The 19,530-nt window shown below is 45.3% G+C and overlaps 1 protein-coding gene across 3 annotated transcripts in view; it reads right to left on the bottom strand.

Moving 5' to 3' along the window:
- The window catches only part of pold1 (polymerase (DNA directed), delta 1, catalytic subunit), a 247,573-nt gene that overhangs the window by 82,956 nt on the left and 145,087 nt on the right, over nucleotides 1-19,530 (bottom strand). For all 3 annotated transcript variants that reach the window (XM_059953951.1, XM_059953950.1, XM_059953952.1), the window contains exons 20-21: nucleotides 11,284-11,459; nucleotides 7,566-7,718 (exon numbers count right to left, since the gene is read on the bottom strand). In XM_059953951.1, coding sequence (XP_059809934.1) covers nucleotides 7,566-7,718; nucleotides 11,284-11,459 — 329 coding nt within the window. The remainder of the gene's footprint in view (nucleotides 1-7,565; nucleotides 7,719-11,283; nucleotides 11,460-19,530) is intronic.

Here is a 19,530-nt window from a genome sequence, read left to right as displayed (position 1 = left end):
TTTTTCTGAGGGATCATTGGGAAGTCCCAATGCTTCTTGAGACTACACAAAAGAGCTCGAATTTATTAAGTAGCGTTCATGCAGAGCACCTTGCATTTTTTTTTGCTATAATTGCAGGAAGACCGGTTTCCAATTTGCACACAGCAACGTTTCAAAGTGAGAAACAATGAAAACAATTGTCTTCTTAAGCTTCAGTGAAATGGTAAGCATTGACCGGTACACCACAGAAAATTCCCTCATTCCAGTACCACAGGATCGCTCACGTCAACTCAGGATAGCAAACAAGACTTCATTTCAATATCTGCGCAAAACAAAGGCACAGTGCAGTAATCTTAGGATAATTCACTCAAGTTCCAGTTATGGAATTTGAAATAATAGAGAACATGCCCCGTTGACCTTAGTCTGATCAATACATGCTCAACACCAAAGAGGTCCCAGCTTCAATCAGATAGTCAGTGCTATGTTAACCTCATCGCATAAGACACAGGAACAGAATCGGGCCATTCGGCCCATCAAGTCCATTCTGCCATTTGACCACAGTTCATTAATTAACCCTCTCAACCCCATTCTCCTGCTTTCTCCCTGTAACATGTGACACCCTGATTAATTAAGAACTTATCAGCCCTTATTTTAAATATACCCAATGAATTGGCCCACTCAGTCATCTGTGGCAATGAATTCCGCAGATTCACAACTCCACTCCCAGCTAAAGAAATTCCTCCTCATCTGTGTTCTAAAGATACATCCTTCTGTTCTGAGGCTCTGTTTTCCGGTTCTGGGCTCTCCTACTACAGGAAATATCCTTGCCATCCACTCTATCCAGGCTTTTCAATATTCAGTAGGACTTAATGAAATTCCCTTCTCCCACTTCATTCTTCTAAACTTCCAATCCATCAAATGCTTTTCACACATTAATCCTTTTGTTCCCAGGATCATCATCTGGGATACAACCTTAAAATGTCACTACCCTTAGCTAAAGAAGGTAACAGAAACCAGACTTGTACTGCTTCTTGTTATTCAGTGACTTTTGCTGGAGGTGCTTGTGGATGGACATCAGGAGTGAACAGAACTGGATTCTGATGTGTTTTTCAATAGCCTACTTACACTTACGATATAAACTCCTGCATGAATAACAACAGTACAGCAAGGTTCTGGAGTGCTGCCAGAGAAGTCGAATCCCAGCAACACCGAACGGAAGTATGGAAGTTCTGACAAAGCAAGGGTTAAGACAAGCGTAGTGTGCAGTCAGCCCAGGGAAGGTCTTAAAGAGCATAGCTTCCCTTTGCACAGCAGGGAACTACAGCCATTTGGCATTTGGAGACAAGATAAGAAATGTGAGGGCAGGATTTAAGTCGCACACACCAACTAAAGGACAATACTTTACTAAGTAGTCAGAAAATCTGCCTGAGTGGAGCCACAACAATCTCTTACTCAATGTAAGACGAAGGAGCTGATTATTGACTTCAGGAGGAAGAAACCAGAGGTCCATGAGCCAGTCCTCATCGGAGGGTCAGAGACTGAGAGGGTCAGCAGCTTTAAATTCCTCAGTGTTATTATTTCAGAGGACTTATCCTAGGCCCAAAACAGAAGAGCAACCGTGAGGAAAGCACTGCAACACCTCTACTTCCTTCACATTTGCAAAGAATCGGCATGACATCTAAAACTTTGACAAACTTCTATAGATGTATGGAAGAGAGTAGTGTTCACTGGCTGCATACACAGTGGCACAAGAAAGTCTGTGAACCCTTTGCAATTAACCTAGTTATCTGCATCAATTACTCATAATGTGTGGTCTGATCTTCATCTAAATCACAATAATAAACCAACACAATCTGCCTAAACCAACAACATACAAATGTATTGTGGCGACCCACTTCCTAGCGCACTCGAACCGGCTCACAAATAGCCAGCGTGCAGGCACAAAGGCTAGGTCCGCAACAAAAGGAAAAAGCCTGCGGGGGCTTCGTGAGTACGTGTCCCTTGGAGCATCCGCGCCCGGGGAGGGCGGAATGAGGGAGGCTTTAAAGCAAGGCTGTGAAGTTCGAATAAAATCATCTATAATTGCAGTTTACTGACTCCGTGTCGTTATTTTAGTGCTGCGTGTAGCACACTGCTACAATTGGTGACTCCGATGGTCCAAACGATTTTTGGACCGGAGATGACCGACGCCGCATCTGTTCATGCGGTTTTGTTGAAACTGCCAAGCTTCTGGGTGCTGCGACCTCACCTATGGTTCCAGCAAGCAGAAGCCCAATTCCACGTTCGGCAGATAACCTCAGAGAACACACGTTACTACTACGTGGTGAGCTCCCTCGACCAGGACACAGCGGCCCAGGTTGCGGAGTTCGTACAGTCTCCCCCAGCGGATGGCAAGTACACGGAATTCAAAGCCCTGCTCCTAAGGACTCTTGGACTCTCACGGCACGAGTGAGCTGCCCGCTTACTGCATCTGGATGGTTTGGGAGACAGACCTCCATCGGCTTTAATGAATGAAATGTTGTCTCTGGCCGACGGACACACACCCTGCCTCATGTTTGAGCAGGCGTTCCTGGAGCAGCTGCCCGAGGACATACGCCTGCTGCTGTCCAACGCGGGTTTCAGCGACCCCCGGAAGGTGGCAGCCTGGGCGGACTTGCTGTGGAATGCCAAGAAGGTGAGTGGGGCGTCCATCGCACAGATCACCAGGCCACGCTCCCAGCAGCAAACCAGTCCAGGCCCGGCCGCAGAGCCCGCTAACCCCAGAGGCAGGGGTGGGGAGCCCAACCAACAATAGTGTTTCTACCACCAGCGGTGGGGCGCAGAAGCCTGCCGTTGTCGCCCGCCCTGCCAGTTCCTGGGAAACGCCAGGGCCAGCAGCCACTGATGGCTATGGCGGCTGGCCTTCGGGATAGCCTCCTGTATGTGTGGGACCAGCGGTCGGGACACCGTTTTTTGGTCGACACTGGTGCCAAGATCAGCGTCTTACCTCCGACGAGTTACGACACCTGCAACAGGGCACCGGGTCCCCCCCTGAGGGCCGTGAACGGTAGCACAGTAAGGACCTATGGCACCCGTCAGGTGCAGCTACAGTTCGGCTCCAGCCAGTTCACATGGGACTTCACACTGGTCGCCATAGCCCAACCGCTTCTGGGTGCAGATTTTTTGCGGCCTCACAGCCTACTGGTCGACCTGCCCAGGAAGAGACTGGTCCACGCTGAGACCTTTCAGACGTTCTCCCTGGGTGCAGCCCAGTTGCCAGCCCCTCACCTCGACTAAAATCACGCAGTCCGACAACAACTTCACCAGGGTCCGGACGGATTTCCCATCGGTCTGGCACCGCAGTTCACGGCAGCCATGCCCCGACACGGCGTACAGCACCACATCCCCACCCAGGGACCATCCCTCCATGCCTGTGCTCGGCCGCTTCCCCCGGACAAGCTACGACTGGCGAAGGAGGAGTTCCAGAGGATGGAGGAATTGGGGATCATCCGGTGGTCCGACAGCCCATGGGCCTCCCTCCTGCACATGGTGCCCAAAGCGACAGGGGCCTGGAGACCGTGCGGCGACTACCACAGGCTGAACGAGGCTACCACACCGGACCGCTACCCTGTGCCGCACATTCAGGACTTTGCAGCAAACCTGCACGGCGCAAGGATCTTCTCCAAGGTAGACCTCATCTGACGATACCATCAAATCCCGATGCATCCGGATGATGTCCCCAAAACGGCTCTCATCACCCCATTCGGCCTTTTCGAGTTCCTCCACATGCCGTTCGGCCTGAAGAATGCCGCACAGACGTTCCAGCGGTTAATGGACGCGGCGGGACGCGACCTGGACTTCACATTCATCTACTTGGACGACATCCTCATAGCCAGCAGCAGTCGTCAGGAGCATCTGTCCCATCTCCGTCAACTCTATGCCCGGCTGAGTGAATACGGTCTAACAATCAACCCGGCCAAATGCCAGTTCGGGCTCGACACCATTGACTTCCTGAGCCACAGGATGACTAAAGACGGGGCAACCCCTCTGCCCGCTAAGGTAGATGCGGTCTGCCATTTCCCCCGACCCACCACGATCAAAGGCCTTCAGGAATTCGTAGGTATGGTCAATTTCTACCACCGCTTCCTCCCTTCAACTGCCCAGATCATGCGCCCCCTGTTCACCCTGCTGTCGGGTGCGGGCAAGGACATTACCTGGGACGAGGAGTCCGCTGCCGCTTTCATTCAAACGAAGGAAGCTTTGGCGAACGCCGCGATGCTAGTGCACCCCAGAATGGACGTCCCTACCGCCCTCACAGTGGACACATCTAACACAGCAGTCGGTGGGGTACTGGAGCAGCTCATCGCGGGTCGCTGGCAACCCCTGGCGTTTTTCAGCAAACACCTGCGGCCACCCGAGCTCAAGTACAGTGCTTTCGACCGGGAACTGTTGGCACTATACCTGGCAATCCGGCATTTCAGGTACTTCTTAGAAGGCAGGCCCTTCACCGCGTTCACAGACCACAAACCGCTTACCTTTACGTTCACGAAGGTGTCCGATCCCTGGTCGTCCCGCCAGCAGCGCCATCTGTCCTACATCTCTGAATACACGATGGATGTCCAGCACGTCTTGGGTAAGGACAATGTCATGGCGGATGAGCTCTCTCGCCCTAACATTCATGCCCTTTCCCAAGGGGTAGACTTTGAGGTGCTGGCAGAGGCACAGCAGGCAGGCAAAGAGATCCCGAGTTACAGAACCGCAGTCTCCGGTTTGCAGCTCCAGCCCAGGTGAGAGGACCCTACTCTGTGACATCACCACCGGCCAGCCTCATCCCGTTGTCCCGGCACCCTGGCGGCGACGTGTTTTCGACTCCATTCATAACTTGGTGCACCCCTCCATCAGGTTTGTTTGGCACGGACTCCGCAAGCAGGTCAGTGAACGGGCCAGAACGTGCATGGACTGCCAGACGGCCAAGGTGCAGCGGCACACCAAAGCTCTGCCACAGCAGTTCTACCCCACCCACCAGCATTTCGACCACATTCATGTAGATATCGTGGACTGGTTCACAAGATGGCCAGAGGTGATCCCGTTCACCGACACCACCTCCAAATCTCGCGCCCGGGCACTGATCGCCACCTGGGTGTCCCACTTTGGTGTACCGGCCCACATTACCTCCGACAGAGGCGCCCAGTTCACCTCCAGCCTGTGGTCAGCTATGGCCAGCCTTTTGGGGACTCAGCTGCACCACACAACTGCCTACCACCCACAGTCGAACGGACTAGTGGAGCTTTTCCACCGTCACCTGAAGTCGGCTCTCATGGTCCGCCTGTGAGGAGCTAACTGGGCGGACGAGCTTCCCTGGGTCCTACTCGGAATCCGCACAGCACCCAAAGACGATCTGCACGCCTCGTCGGCCAAGTTGATGTACGGGCACCCCTGGTCATCCCCGGGGAGTTCAGACCAGCCCCAAGGGGGCAAGAGGAAGAACCCGCAGCAGTCCTGGGCAGACTGCTCGAGAGGCTCGGTGACCTGGCCCCCATACCCACTTTGCAGCATGGGCAGAACCCGACCTGCGTACCCCAAGACCTGCAGAACTGTAAGTTTGTGTTTGTACGACGGGGCGGGCATCGGCCACCGCTGCAACGGCCCTACGAGGGGCCATTTACGGTGCTCCGGAACAACAGGTCCATGTTCGTGCTGGACATTGGGGGGAGAGAGAAGGTTTTCACAGTGGACTGACTCAAACCAGCCCATGTGGACCTGGCGCAACCGGTCGAGTTTCCGGCACTGCGGCGCAGAGGCCGACCTCCCAAACAGGGTCCGGCCCAGACTGTGGACATTGGGGGGTGTATCGCTGGTTCGGGGGGGGGGGGGGTGGGTTATGTGGTGACCCACTTCCTAGCACACTCGAACCGGCTCACAAATAGCCAGCGTGCAGGCACAAAGGCCAGGTCCGCAACAAAAGGAAAAAGCCTGTGGGGGTTTATGAGTATGTGTCCCTTGGAGCATCCACGCCCAGGGAGGGCGGGATGAGGGAGGCTTTAAAGCAAGGCTGTGAAGTTTGAATAAAATCATCTTTAATTGCAGTTTTACCGACTCCGTGTCGTTATTTTAGCGCTGCGTGTAGCACACTTCTACAGTATGTCATTTATTGAACCCTTTTCATGTCTTTATTGAACATATTGTTTAATCATTTACAGACCAGGCTGGAAAAAGTACATGAACCCTTTTTTTAAAAAAATAACTGGTAGAGCCTCCTTTAGAAGCAATAACCTCCACCAACCGTTTCCTGTAGCTGCTGATCAGATTTGCACAACTGCAAGGAGGAATTTTAGAGTATTTCAAATTCATCAATATTTCTGGGATACCCTCTTTAGGTCATGCCACAGTATCCCAATTGGATTAAGATCTGGACTCTAACCTGGCCATTCCAAAACACAAATTTTCCTCTTTTTAAAAGCTTGTTGATTTCCCCATGTTTCAGATTATAGTCTTGTTGCAATATCCAACTTCTATTAAGCTTCAGGTGAAGGACCGATACCTGACATTCTCCTGTAAAGTCACTTGATACAATTTTGAATTCATCATTTGCTCAATGATTGCAATCTGTCTAGGCCCTGAGGCACCAAAGCAGCTCCAAACCACGATGCTCCTTCCACCATGCTTCACAGTTGAGATGAGCTTTTGATGTTGGTGTGCAGTACCCTCTCTCCTCCAAACAGAGCAAAGTGCCAAAAAGCTCAACTTTTGTCTCATCTGTCCATAGGACATTGTCCCAGAAGCATTGTGGACCACCCAGATGGTCTTTTGCAAACTCGAGATGCTGTTTTTGGACTAGTGGTTTCCTCAGTCGTGTCCTTCCATAAACAACACTCTTGTTCAGTGTTTTTCTTATAAGTGGTCACATGAACAGACTTCAGAATCAGAATCAGGTTTATTATCACCGGCATGTGGCAAGTTCTAGAGATTTCTGCAGGTCCCTTGGGATCTTTTTCACCTCCTTCAGCACTCGTTAATTGGAAAACCTGACTCCAAATAGTTTTTGTGTAGGGCATTACACCAGAAGTTCACATACTTTTCTGAAACTAGATTATAATTATTTAAATAGTGTACTCAGTTTTGACGAAAAGGAATACAATTGTTGTGTATTAATAGTTTAGGCAGATTCTGCTTATTATTGTGACTTGAAGATCAGATCACATTTTATGAGTAACTAATGCAGAAAAAAAGATAAATGCAAAGGCTTCACTAACTTTTTCTTTCAACTATATTTTGATAATAAACTTACTTTGAACTTCGAAGTACTGTCACTTGTCAGCTTGTAGTTTCCATTGACTTTTAACATCTGGACTGTCCTGGGTGACTGATTTTGCAAATCTGAACCTACAAGGTTACCAATTGCTCAAAATCCAAAACTGCTCATCAGTTCTGTATGAAATTGACATTTCTCTGTACAGACTTCAGAACAGTTTGGTGACATACTGTCCTCGTGCAGAAATGAAATGTGACTGAGGTAAGAGTGCAAGTTTTCAAAGTCCAGTTAATTGGCAACACCACAAGAGGTTTTGAGGGGCAGGGAAGGAGTTAGAAACAATCATTCTTTCTACCTTTCTGCCAGCTCCACGTGGGCCTGCTTCCCTGCATACTCATCAGCCGTCCGCGTGAGTTCCTTTGTAATTACCAGCTGTGAGGTATCGATCCGATTACACAGCAAGTCGGAGATTACGTCCTTTGCATGTTCCACAGCTCCTCTTGGATCCCTGTTGGACAATACAAACATTGTCACTGAGGCTTAGGTGGGTTGGCTTCTTTTGACCAATTTTTTTCAGATTTGCTACTACGTCACTTTCACCTAACGCTCTCTGCAAGCCAGAAAAATTCCTGTTCATCAGCAATATCTCATCAGCAGGTATGGCAAGGTTAGAAGAAAGAAGCAGCACAAACCCAGAGGCTAGAAGCTGCCTGCAGGCACAACACAGAATTCCAAATCTCCTACAGCAGCAGGTGCCTTCAGAACTTTGCAACGAACTGGAAACACAAGAGATTCAGCTGGAGTCCAGAGCAATGCAACAGAAAATGCTGCAGGAACTCAACAGGTCTGGCAGAATCTGTGGAAAGGAATAAAGCTTCAACATTTCAGACGAGACGCTTCAACAGGACAGGAAAAGGAAAGGGCAGAAGCCAGAATAAAAAGGTAGAGGGTGAGGAAGTGTCTTTCTGATGATAATATTAAGACTCTAATTTCCAGCATCTGCAGGATCTCCTGTGGTGAAGACTTTTAAGTGCTAGGGGATATTCTTGGAAAAACCACTTCACTCTGAGCCGACACAACATAATGAGCATGATTCAAAATCCAAATCAAAATGCAACAAATAAGACTAAGCCAGCAGCAGTGAAATCCTGAAGAAGGGTCTCAGCCCAAAACACTGACTATTTATTCCCCCTCTATAGATGTTGTGTATGTGGCTTTTAACCACACCATTCTTAGGTTGGACCAATGAGCCTCCCCTAACATCTGATCAAAATGTACACTGTGGTTGTGGTGAGAGGTAAACCAAACCCATTGCTCGAGGACCCCATCCGCGGAGTGCAGGATCTTACTGAGGCCAATGCAAGCATGGAAACGGGCTTCTCAATAGAGAAACAACTACTTTGTGGAAGAGCACAAATCATACAGGGCAGGACGATAGAATCAAAAGGACCAGATCAGGCTTCAGTTAGTTCATGAATTGTAAGATTAAAAACTAATAGGATTGGTTCCAAACTCTAAAGAGACCAAACAGATGTAGGGTGCCTTAATTATCTCTCTTGGCAATGACTTGACTTTCAAACAATGTTCTCAATAATCTGGAGCACATTAAATGCTATCTTCTCTGCAGCACACAGGCTTTCAGGGATTTAGTAAGAACACAGCACAGTACAGATCCTTCAGCCCAAAATGCAGTGCCGATCTTTTAACCTACTCTAAGATCAATCTAAACTTTCCCTCCTATATAGCCCTCCAATTTTTTTTTATTCTCTGTGTGCCTAACGAAGAGTTTTTAAATCTCCCTGCATGCACCTGGCTCTACCACCATCTCTGGCAAGGCATTCCATGCACCCACCACTCTCTGCATAAAGAACTATCTGACATCCACCTTCAATCACCTTAAAATTACGCACCCTCATATTAGCCATATCTGCCCTGGGGGAAAAATATCTCTGACTATCTACTTGATCTATGCCTCCAATCACCTGGTACACCTCTATTAAGTCACCTCTCAATCTCCTTTGCTCCACAGAGAAAAGCTCAAGCTCACTCAACCTATCCTCATAAGACATGTTCTCTAATCCAGGCAACATGCTGGTAAATTTCCTCTGCACCCTCTCTAAATGATCCTTCCTATAATGATGCAACCAGAACTGAACACAATACTCCCAAGTGTGGTCTCATCAGCATTTTATAGAGTTGCAAAATTACCTTGCAGCTCTTGAATTCAAATCCCTGACTAATGACGGCCAACACAACGTACATCTGAAAGAGGATCAAGTGCTTTCACAGCGTATATAACAAATAAACTCTTCCCTGGCTTCCAGCTGGGTACAGGCATCAATTGTTACCAATGCTTCGATGATAAACTCAAGCATCATCCCTGAAGATGGCACAGTTCGTCATTGAAACTTGGTGACAATCGATACCTGTACCTACTGAAGCCCAAGAAGAGTTCACTCGACAACATACATCTTCTTAACCCTTGTGTGGCAACTTTGAGGAATCTAAGTGGACACCAAGCCTTTTCTGGATGAGTAAATCTTTCCAAACTGAGATACATAAGGTATAAGGATTTCAGTAACTCACTTGATAAGATTCCCCATGCAAGGCTCATTCAGAAAGTAATGAGGCATGGGATACAGAATTGGCTTGCCCACAAAAGGCTAAGGGTGGTTGTAGATGGTTTGTATTCTGCACGGAGGACAGGGACCAGTGGTGTTCCAAAAGGATTTGTTCTGGGAGCCCTCCTTTTGTGATTTTTATCAATGACCTGGATGAGGAAGTAGAAGGGTGGGTAGTAAGCTTGCTGACGACAAAAAAAAGTTACGGGTGTTGTGGATACTCTGGAGGATTGGCAGAGGTTACAGTGCAACAGTGATAAGATGCAGAACTGGGCTGACGAGTGGCAGATGGAATTCAACCTGGATAAGTGTGAAGTGCTCATTTTGGTAGGTCAAATTTGAAGACAGAATATAAGACTGGTAAGACTCTTGTGTGGAGGATCAGTGAGTTCTTGGGATCCATATCCATAGGACACTCAGAGCTGCTGCACAGGCTGTCAGTGTTGTTATGAAGGCATATGGTGTGTTGCCTTCATCAGCCATGGGATTGAGTTCAAGAGCAATGAGGTAATGTTATCTTAGTTAGACCCCACTTGGAGTACTGAGTTCAGTTCTGGTCACCTCATTAAATTGGACAGACTAGATGCAGGAAGATTGTTTCTGATGTTGGGGAAGTCCAGAACGAGGGATCACAGTTTAAGGATAAAGGGGAAGCCTTTAGGACCGAGATGAGGAAAAACTTCTTCACACAGTGAGTGGTGAATCTGTGGAATTCTCTGCCACAGGAAACTGTTGAGGCCGGTTCATTGGCTATATTTAAGAGGAAGTTAGATATGGCCCTTGTGGCTAAAGCGATCAGGGGGTATGGAGAGAAAGCAGGTACAGGGTTCTGAGTTGGATGATCAGCCATGATCATACTGAATGGCGGTGCAGGCTTGAAGGGCCGAATGGCCTACTCCTGCACCTATTTTCTATGTTTCTAAAGGAAGCTTAGGGATACTATCGAGAGAGTGCAGAAGAGATTTAAAAAGATGTTGCCTGGATCAGAGAGCATGCCTTATGAGAATAGGTTGAGTGAACTTGGCCTTTTCTCCTTGGAGTGACAGAGGATGAGAGGTGACCTGATAGAGGCATGTAAGATGATGAGAGGCATTGATCGGGTCAATAGCCAGAGGCTTCTTCCCAGGGCTGAAGTGGCAAACATGAGGGGGCATAATTTTAAGGTGCTTGGAGGCAGGTGCAGAGGGGATGTCAGGGGTAAGTTTTTCCACACAGAGTGGTAACTGCGTGTAATGCATTGCCAACAAATGTGGAAGAGGCAGATACAATAGGGTCTTTTAAGAGTCTCTTAGATAGGTACACAGAGAGAAAAATAGAGGATTATGCAGTAGGGAAATTCTAAGCAGTTTCTAGAACAGGTTACATGGTTGGCACAGCATTGCAGGCTGAAGAGCCTGTAATGTGCTGTAGATTTCTAAGTTTCTAATAAAAATAGTTCCTAATAACATTTACCTTTCAATTAGAATCTTCTGAAGACAGGTGTTGATCAGGTTAGCTACCAATGGACAATTATCTCTTCTGACTGTCTCAATACCCTTGCAATCCATCTTATCGTGGGTGTTTGGGTTGGAGGAGAAGTACAGACCAGCATAACGTTTCTTGTTAATAAGCAGATAAGGGAAATATACCTGAAAAAAAGATTGTTAAGCGTTAGTTATGACTGTGTTTCCAATAAAAGGACAAGTCAAAAAAATTCCCTCCAATGAAGTGAGCAAACATGTTTTTCTGCAACAAGATCCATTCATTGACTCTAATTCCATCTTCTTCCTCAGGTGGAACTAGGAACTTGGATCTGGGGTTCCGGGTCGTAAATAGCTTTGGAGCAATGCTCCCTCTAAGGTGTGTGCATGCACATACCTTTTGCAACTAGCGCACAAAGGGACTTAAGCTGCATATAAAAGGTTGCTAGCTCGCTGGCATGTTAAATGTATTTCACGATCATACACAATCATAATTCCTTTTCCGGTTTCTGGTACGGATGGTGTTAACAACTTGTGCGATAATTTGTCTGCAGATTTTAGAATTAGCTTATTTAAATTGTTTTTATTGAAGAAAAACAGTGCACAGCTTGTCATCATTGGCAAAAAAAATTGCACAGCACAAGATGTTTGCACACAGCAGTCATTACAAATTAGGAGGATAACATCCTCCTCCAGTCTAGTTCTGCCTGAGCACAGTGAACCTGATGACTTTAAGTCAAATCCCAATCAGGCCTTCCCATTGTTGGTCATGTATACAAGTTTTTTTTTAAAACACAGAGTGGTGAGTACATGGAACATCCTGCCAGGGCGATCAGAGAGACAGATACGTAAATTAGGGATATATAACAAATCTTAGACCAGCACATAGATGACAGAAAAATGGCAGGCTTTTTAAGAGGGAAGGATTAGATTGATCTCAGAGAAGTTAAAATGTCGGCACAATATCCTGGGCTGAAAGGCCCATACCAGGGTTTCTCATCTGAGGTTCCACGGAACCCTAGGGTTTCACAAGTGGTCGTTAGGGGTTCAGCAAGAGATTGTTTTTTTTAACTACATGCAACACGTGATGCTAGCACTCACAGTGATCGAACAGCCCCATTAGCGGACTTGTTAGAGGTGTCCCAGCTGGTATGGCAGTGCAAAGTAGGGCCACATCTATTTGGTTGAGTCCACGCTCAGTTTTCTGATGCAAGATGTGAGTGCTGTATTGTACAGATGAGAGGACTTAAGGCTGATGAGAACCATGAAGTGTGTTTTCCGAGCATTGAATAGACTCGCCCAACTTGGGCTGTGCTGTCAGCCTCTCCCTCCTGAATTACCCCCACCCCCTCAACTGTCCCATAAGTGCCAACAAATGACCTACGGAAGTGAACAAGCCCTATCAGTGTAGTAGAAAACTGGAGGGAAATTTTCATTCCAAAGGAAGATTTTTTTGCACATTGCAACTCAGCTGCTGGCCTGCCACTTTGCTGTTGTTGCAAAAGGTGGATTGTGTCGGTTAAAAGTGAATTGTATTGTGAAGTTTTTGTATTTTTTTTTTGTGTTTTTCTTGGTTAGTTATCTATTATGCCATTTTTATTATGCAACAAAGGACACAAAAAAAAGTTTTTCTTGACAGTGAAAGCTGCATATCAATGAGTTTTACATGGATTGGTGATCCTGATTGTCCTATTCCATTTTGTCTGTAGCAAAACTACGTCCAAATGTAGCAATGACTCCAGCAAACTTGAAAGGAGACTTAACTACAAATTACAGCCATACGACATGTAAAAGTGCTGATTATTTTAAGCCATCGGATTCTCAAAACAAACAGAGTAAAGCTTTTGTTAATTAGTCACAGTCAGTAAAAAGCCTCAGGAAGCAAGTTATTTAGAAGAAGAAATTATTTCCCCGAAAATTAAAAGTCACACTGTTGGTGAGAACCTAATACCAGCACATAAAAATATAGTGGGTAAAACACTAGGACAAGATGCAATACAAGAAATTGAAAAGGTTTCACTCTCAAATAGTACAATAAGGCAGCGTATTGATGTCATGTCACGTGGTGCTGAAGAGGTTTTGTGTGATAAACTAAAAAAGAACAGCTTCTCTATCCAGGTTGATAAGTCAACAAATTTCACCAATAAGTGTCATGTTGTAGCATTTGTTAAGATTTGTAAATGATGGTGAGATTCAAGGAAACGTACTCTGTTGCAAAGAGCGGCCCAAAACAAGCAAAGACCAAGATATATTTGAGGCTTGGTCTTCATATTTGGAAACAAAACGTCTGTCTGGAGGAACGGTGTTGGCATCTGTACTGGTGGTGCCCCATCAATGGTTGGCTCTATGAGAGGTTTTGTTTCTCTTGTTTAAAAAAAAATCCTGCTGTTGTCACAACACACTGCTGCAACATTGCAAGTAAATTTTTATGATGTAAATAGCATTAATTAAAATCAATTTACAACTTTTATTTAAATTATATCTACCGAGCCTACCTTTAGAAAAATAAAATCCCGTTTCGGCTTAAGCCAGTTATTTAACAGAAATTTATTATGTTTGCCTTATGAGTTTTTAAAATTTATGGAAGGGAAAGAGAGAGATTAAATTCAAGCAAGGCAAGCTAAGCTTAACTGCCTGGATTTTTCAAGGTTGGTTGGTTAAAAATTCATTCTCTACTCACAACAGCATTGACAACTACTTTTGTTTTAATATATTTACGACTTACTGATTAGATTAGATTTCAACTTTATTGTCATTGTGCCGAGTACAGATACAAAGCCAAATGAAATGCAGTAGCATCTAACCAGAAATGCAAAGAAGTGTTATTTGCAAAATAACTGAATAAAAAGTAAGTGCCACAGCATACAAATATAAAAGTACTGAGACGGTACAATATGGGTGCAATACTGCTTAGTGCTGTGATCTGAGGTTCAGCAGGGTCACAACCTCAGGGAAGAAGCTCTTCCTGTGCCTGCTGGTGCGGGAGCAGAGGCTCCTGTACTGCCTACCGGATGGGAGGAGAGTTAAAAAGTCCATGGTTAGGATGAGATGCATCCTTGATAATGCTTTTCACTCTGCCCAGGCAGTGTTTATGGTAGATGTTCTCAATGGTGGGCAAACGGTGATCACACTAATGTACCATGAGCTGTAGATATAATAAAATTTACGCAGGGGATCCCTGAGAACTTAAAATTATTTCAAGGGTTATTTCAAGGCAAAAAGGTTGAGAAAGACTGGTCTATACTGTATGAAACACATTTCATAAATGTTGTTATTCTATCTTCTACAACAGGCACCCAGTTTGTACTTCACTCATCTTTACTAACAATATGGTCCCTGTATGCACCCCACCAGGCCAATCAGTCCATCATATCATACCAGACCAAAAGGCAAAACTTTTCAGGATACTCTCATATCTCGAGTACTTGGCTTGAAGGTCACTACTCATCAAAAGGTGATGCTGGTGCATCTTAAATGTGATAAGGGTGGTGCTTCCACCACCTTTTAGGATGGAGTTCCAGACCTCTGAGTGAAAAACATTCTCAACTCCAGTTCTTCTGCTAAAAATTAATGCGTATTCTAGTCTTTGACCTCAGCTTAAGAAACTAGGCACATCCTGCATTTTTTGCACCTCGATTCATTCAAGAGAAAACATCCCAGTTAATCTTCTCTCAAATCTCCCAACTTGGCGCTCTCCTTTTATATCTCACCTGGACAATCTCAAGCACCAGTATATCCTTACCCTCTTGAGGCAAGTCAGAGTCCTCTAGCTGTGGTATCCAGTTAGATTAAATTAGTTTTATTTGTTACCTGTACATCAATACATCGAATATCGAAACGTAAAGTGCGGCATTTGTGCCAAATCATATCAGCGAAGATGTGCTGGGCACAGCCTACAAGTGTCGCCATGCTTCTGGTGGCAACATAGCATGCCCAAGAGTCACAACCCTCACCCATACATTCTTAGACTGTAGGAGGAAACTGAAGAACCCAGATAGATCCAAAGTCAAGTCTATTGTCATATAACTATATACATGAGCATCAGCTAATGAGACATTTCTCTGAACCAGAGTATAAACCACTGTAGTACACATAACACATAATCCACACAATAATTTATGAAAATGAAGATGAAAGCTACAGATGTATTACACATAAACAAATTAAAGTGCATAAATTAAATAGAGTAAGGTACAGGACAGATTAACCAATGGCACTTTGAATGCCTGAGGGAAGAAATTTTCCCATCCTGACCGTTCATGTTTTTTGGCATCGGATACTCCTGCCTGAGGGTAGAAAGTCAAAGAGAATGCTGGCTGGATTGGTGGGATCCTTGATAATACCAACGGCCCTGTGTACACAGTGCTCCTGATAAATGTCCCCAGTGGAAGACTCCATGATCCTCTCAGCCATTCTCGCAGTCCTCTGTAGGGAGTTCTAGTCCAACACTTGACTGTTCCCATACCAGATGGAGTGGCAACCTGTCAGGATGATCTCAATGGTGCTCCTGTAAAATGCAGTTAAGATAGGGGTTGGGAGCTTTGCTTTCCTCAATCTGCTTAGGAAGTGGAGACGCTGCTGTGTCTTCTTGTTCAGGGAAGTGATATTAAGGGACCAGGTGAGGTCATCCGTGATGTGAACTCCCAGGAACTTGGTGTACTTAACTCTCTCTATGACCACTCCACTTCCTCTCTGACTTTCCTGCCTTTACTAATATGCAGTACACCTTATTATCGTCTACCGGATCTGGTCCCTTCAGGGTTTTGTGGGTATGCCGTTAAAGAATGTGCTTTGGAAAATTACATCAAGTCATTTGTGATTAACAATTGTGCTGTAACAGCTCAGTGATGACTTTACTTTTACTCCTTACTCACTGTGCCCTCTCCTTCACCGCGTTTCTGAATGCTTTAACACTCGGACTTGAATCTAAGGAGGCAGTGATCCATGGAAACCTGTCTGTGCTCTGACAGAGAGACTTTGCAGATGCTGGAAACCCAGAGTAACACGCACCAAATACTACAGGATCTCAGCAGGTCAGACAACATCTATAGAAAGACCCTTCATGAGTCCCAAAACTTCGACTGTTTATCCTCTCCACAGATGATGTTGTCTGACCTGCTGAGCTCCCCCAACATTTTGGGTGTGTTACGAGCTCTGACAGTGGCATTTGTGCCAACGAAGGCAATAAGAGGAAAGTTTTGCATATACAGCACATCTGTCAACATGAAGCTGCTTCACTGTCACGGACAGACTTTTGAAGTGTGAGCACTGTAGTGAAGTGGGAAATATGGGAGCCAATTTGCATGCTGCATCATTCAACATCAATAAAGTAGCAATTGCTTTGAAAACAAGGCTGGTAGAGGGATAAATATAGAACCCAAGGGAGAACTGCCTTAATCATCTTTCAACAATAGTCAGAGAGTACTACAGCACAGAAACAGGCCATTTGGCCCATCTAGTCCTTGCTGTCTAGTCCCATCAACCCATATCTGGACCATAGCTCTCCATATCCCTCCCATCAAAGTACTTATCCAAACATCTCAAGTGTTGAGACTGAACCCACACTTGCCACCCTCTGAATGATTGGATCCTTTAAACATTTCACCTTTCACACTTAATGCTATGTGAATGTTCTAATCTATTTCTCTTCGACACATTTTAACACCAGCACAGAACCATGGCATCTCCAACAAATCAACAGCCACAGTACTGTACTCGGAGCACTACCATGTTTCTGTCCTCACAACGTGGTAGCATAGCGATTAGGGTAATCTATTACAGCGCCTGTGACCGGGGGTTTAATTCCACCACCGTCCGTGAGGATTTTACGTTCTCCCTGTAACCACGTGGCTTTCCCCTGGCTGCTCCAGCTTCCTTACACATCCCAAAGGCATTAGTAGGTTAATTGGTTACATAGGTATAACTGGGTGTCACGGGCTCATTGGACCAGAAGAACATTTTACTGTGATTTGTCGCTAAATAAAATAACAAAATAAATAAATCGAAACAGAGCTTGAACCCACAACCTTCGGCATTATTTTCAGGTGAACAATGATCTTATAGAGATGTTTAGAAATCACGAGAATGCACGTAGAGTCTTTCCCCAAAGTTGGAGATGCCACACCCAACACTGAGACCACGCTCTCAGCTCGTTGCTGCCATTGGCAGGTGGTACAGCGACCTTGGGTCCCACACCACCAGGTTCAGGAACAGCCTCCAGCCCATCAGGTTCCTGAACTAACGTGGACAACTTCACTCAGCTCAACTCTGAGCTGGCTCCACAACCTATGGACTCACTATCAGGCACTCTACAACTCATGTTCTCAGTATTATTTATTGACGTATTTATTAATTACTACTTTTTTTTTGTATTTGCACTATGCAATGGAAAAATGAATCAAAGCAGCAGAGATGTGGTTCCTCAGAAGAATCCTATGCATATCGTATACGGACAGGACAGTCAACAAAGAAGTTCTACAGAGAACGAAAACAAAACGTACGTTTCTTAAAAAAAAATCAGAAAACGCAATCAAAATTCTTTGGACACATCATGCAAAGAGAGACATTAGAAGATTTAGTTACAACTGGAAAGCTGGAAGGAAAAAGAAGCAGAGGCAGACAGAGAATTAAAATGATAGATGGATTAACATCACTGTTAGAAACAGGGGAGGCAACTACAATTCGGAGGGTCAGGGTCTGTAATGGATAGAGAGACATGGTCGCCCACACCGAACTGCAAGGCACCTGAAAGAATGACAGTCTGTCTTCTTTTGCACTTTGTCAGTTTTTGCGTGCAGTTTTCAATTGACTCTGTTGTATTTCTTTGTTCTACTGTGAATGCCCACAAGAAAATGCAGAATACCGCATAATATACAGTACTTTGATAATAAATTTACTTTGAACTTTGAATAAAGAACCTGAGGGCATAGGTTTAAGGTAAAAAAAGGCAAGGCTTAATAGCAACTTGAGGGGCAACCTTTTATTTACACTGAGGGTGGTATTTACGTGGAATCAGTTGCCAGAGGAAGTGGTCGAGGCATGTACACTAACACACTTAAAAGACATTTGGACAGGAACATGGATAGGAAAAGTTCAGAAGATTATAGGCCAAACCCTAGCAAATGGGACTAACATGGATGAAGCATTTGGGCTGGCATGGATCAGTGGGGCTGAAGGACCTGTTTTGCTGCTGTACAACTCCATGAAACAACCAAGTAACCAGTTCCACACCCAACTGCACTATTTCTAAAAACAGAAAAGTGACTAAATTATCACTAAAGCACAAACTGGGATTTGGGATTTGGGTTTAGCAAACGACAACAGGAACAAAAGTTCACGAGTAAACTGAATTATTTCTCCCATTTAATCCTGCACTCAAGATTCATGGTATTGATTTCCAAAACAAGGAGACTAGCTCTGTAAACAAGATGGGCAGAATGTTCCTTCATTCAGGAATTTAGAAGAATAAAGATGATAAAGGTTCCTTTCCATAGATGCTGCCTGACCTTCTAGGCCAGTGGTTCCCAATGCCCCACATCCCTAGGAAATGTTTGATTAATGTTCGCACCCCGTACAAAAATAATATCACATTTGAAGATGAAGAAGTCTAATTTCTAATTTTTGAACCACAAAATGAACCACATACAATACTGCGGGTGAACAAATTAAACTTTAAAAAAATAAGCTTTTAACTCAGTGCATAAAATGCAAATATAAATTGAGCAATTAGATTCTAATTTATTCAGAAAAAATTGTAAACAGTAAATTGATGAGACTCCTCAACTCTGAGGTGTAACTTCCCAGGTAACACTGATGAGACTCCTCAACTCTGAGGTGTAACTTCCCAGGTAACACTGATGAGACTCCTCAACTCTGAGGTGTAACTTGCCAGGTAACACTGATGAGACTCCTCAACTCTAAGGTGTAACTTCCCAGGTAACACTGATGAGAATCCTCAACTCTGAGGTGTAACTTCCCAGGTAACACTGATGAGACTCCTCAACTCTGAGGTGTAACTTGCCAGGTAACACTAATGAGAATCCTCAACTCTGAGGTGTAACTTCCCAGGTAACACTGATGAGACTCCTCAACTCTGAGGTGTAACTTGCCAGGTAACACTGATGAGAATCCTCAACTCTGAGGTGTAACTTGCCAGGTAACACTGATGAGAATCCTCAACTCTGAGGTGTAACTTCCCAGGTAACACTGATGAGAATCCTCAACGCTGACTCGGGCAGCG

This window comes from Hypanus sabinus, chromosome 29 (genome assembly GCF_030144855.1).
Source record: "Hypanus sabinus isolate sHypSab1 chromosome 29, sHypSab1.hap1, whole genome shotgun sequence".
NCBI classification, from domain to species: domain Eukaryota; kingdom Metazoa; phylum Chordata; class Chondrichthyes; order Myliobatiformes; family Dasyatidae; genus Hypanus; species Hypanus sabinus.
The sequence above is the reverse complement of the archived record's forward strand: the minus strand, read 5'-3'. Positions and strand labels throughout refer to the sequence as shown.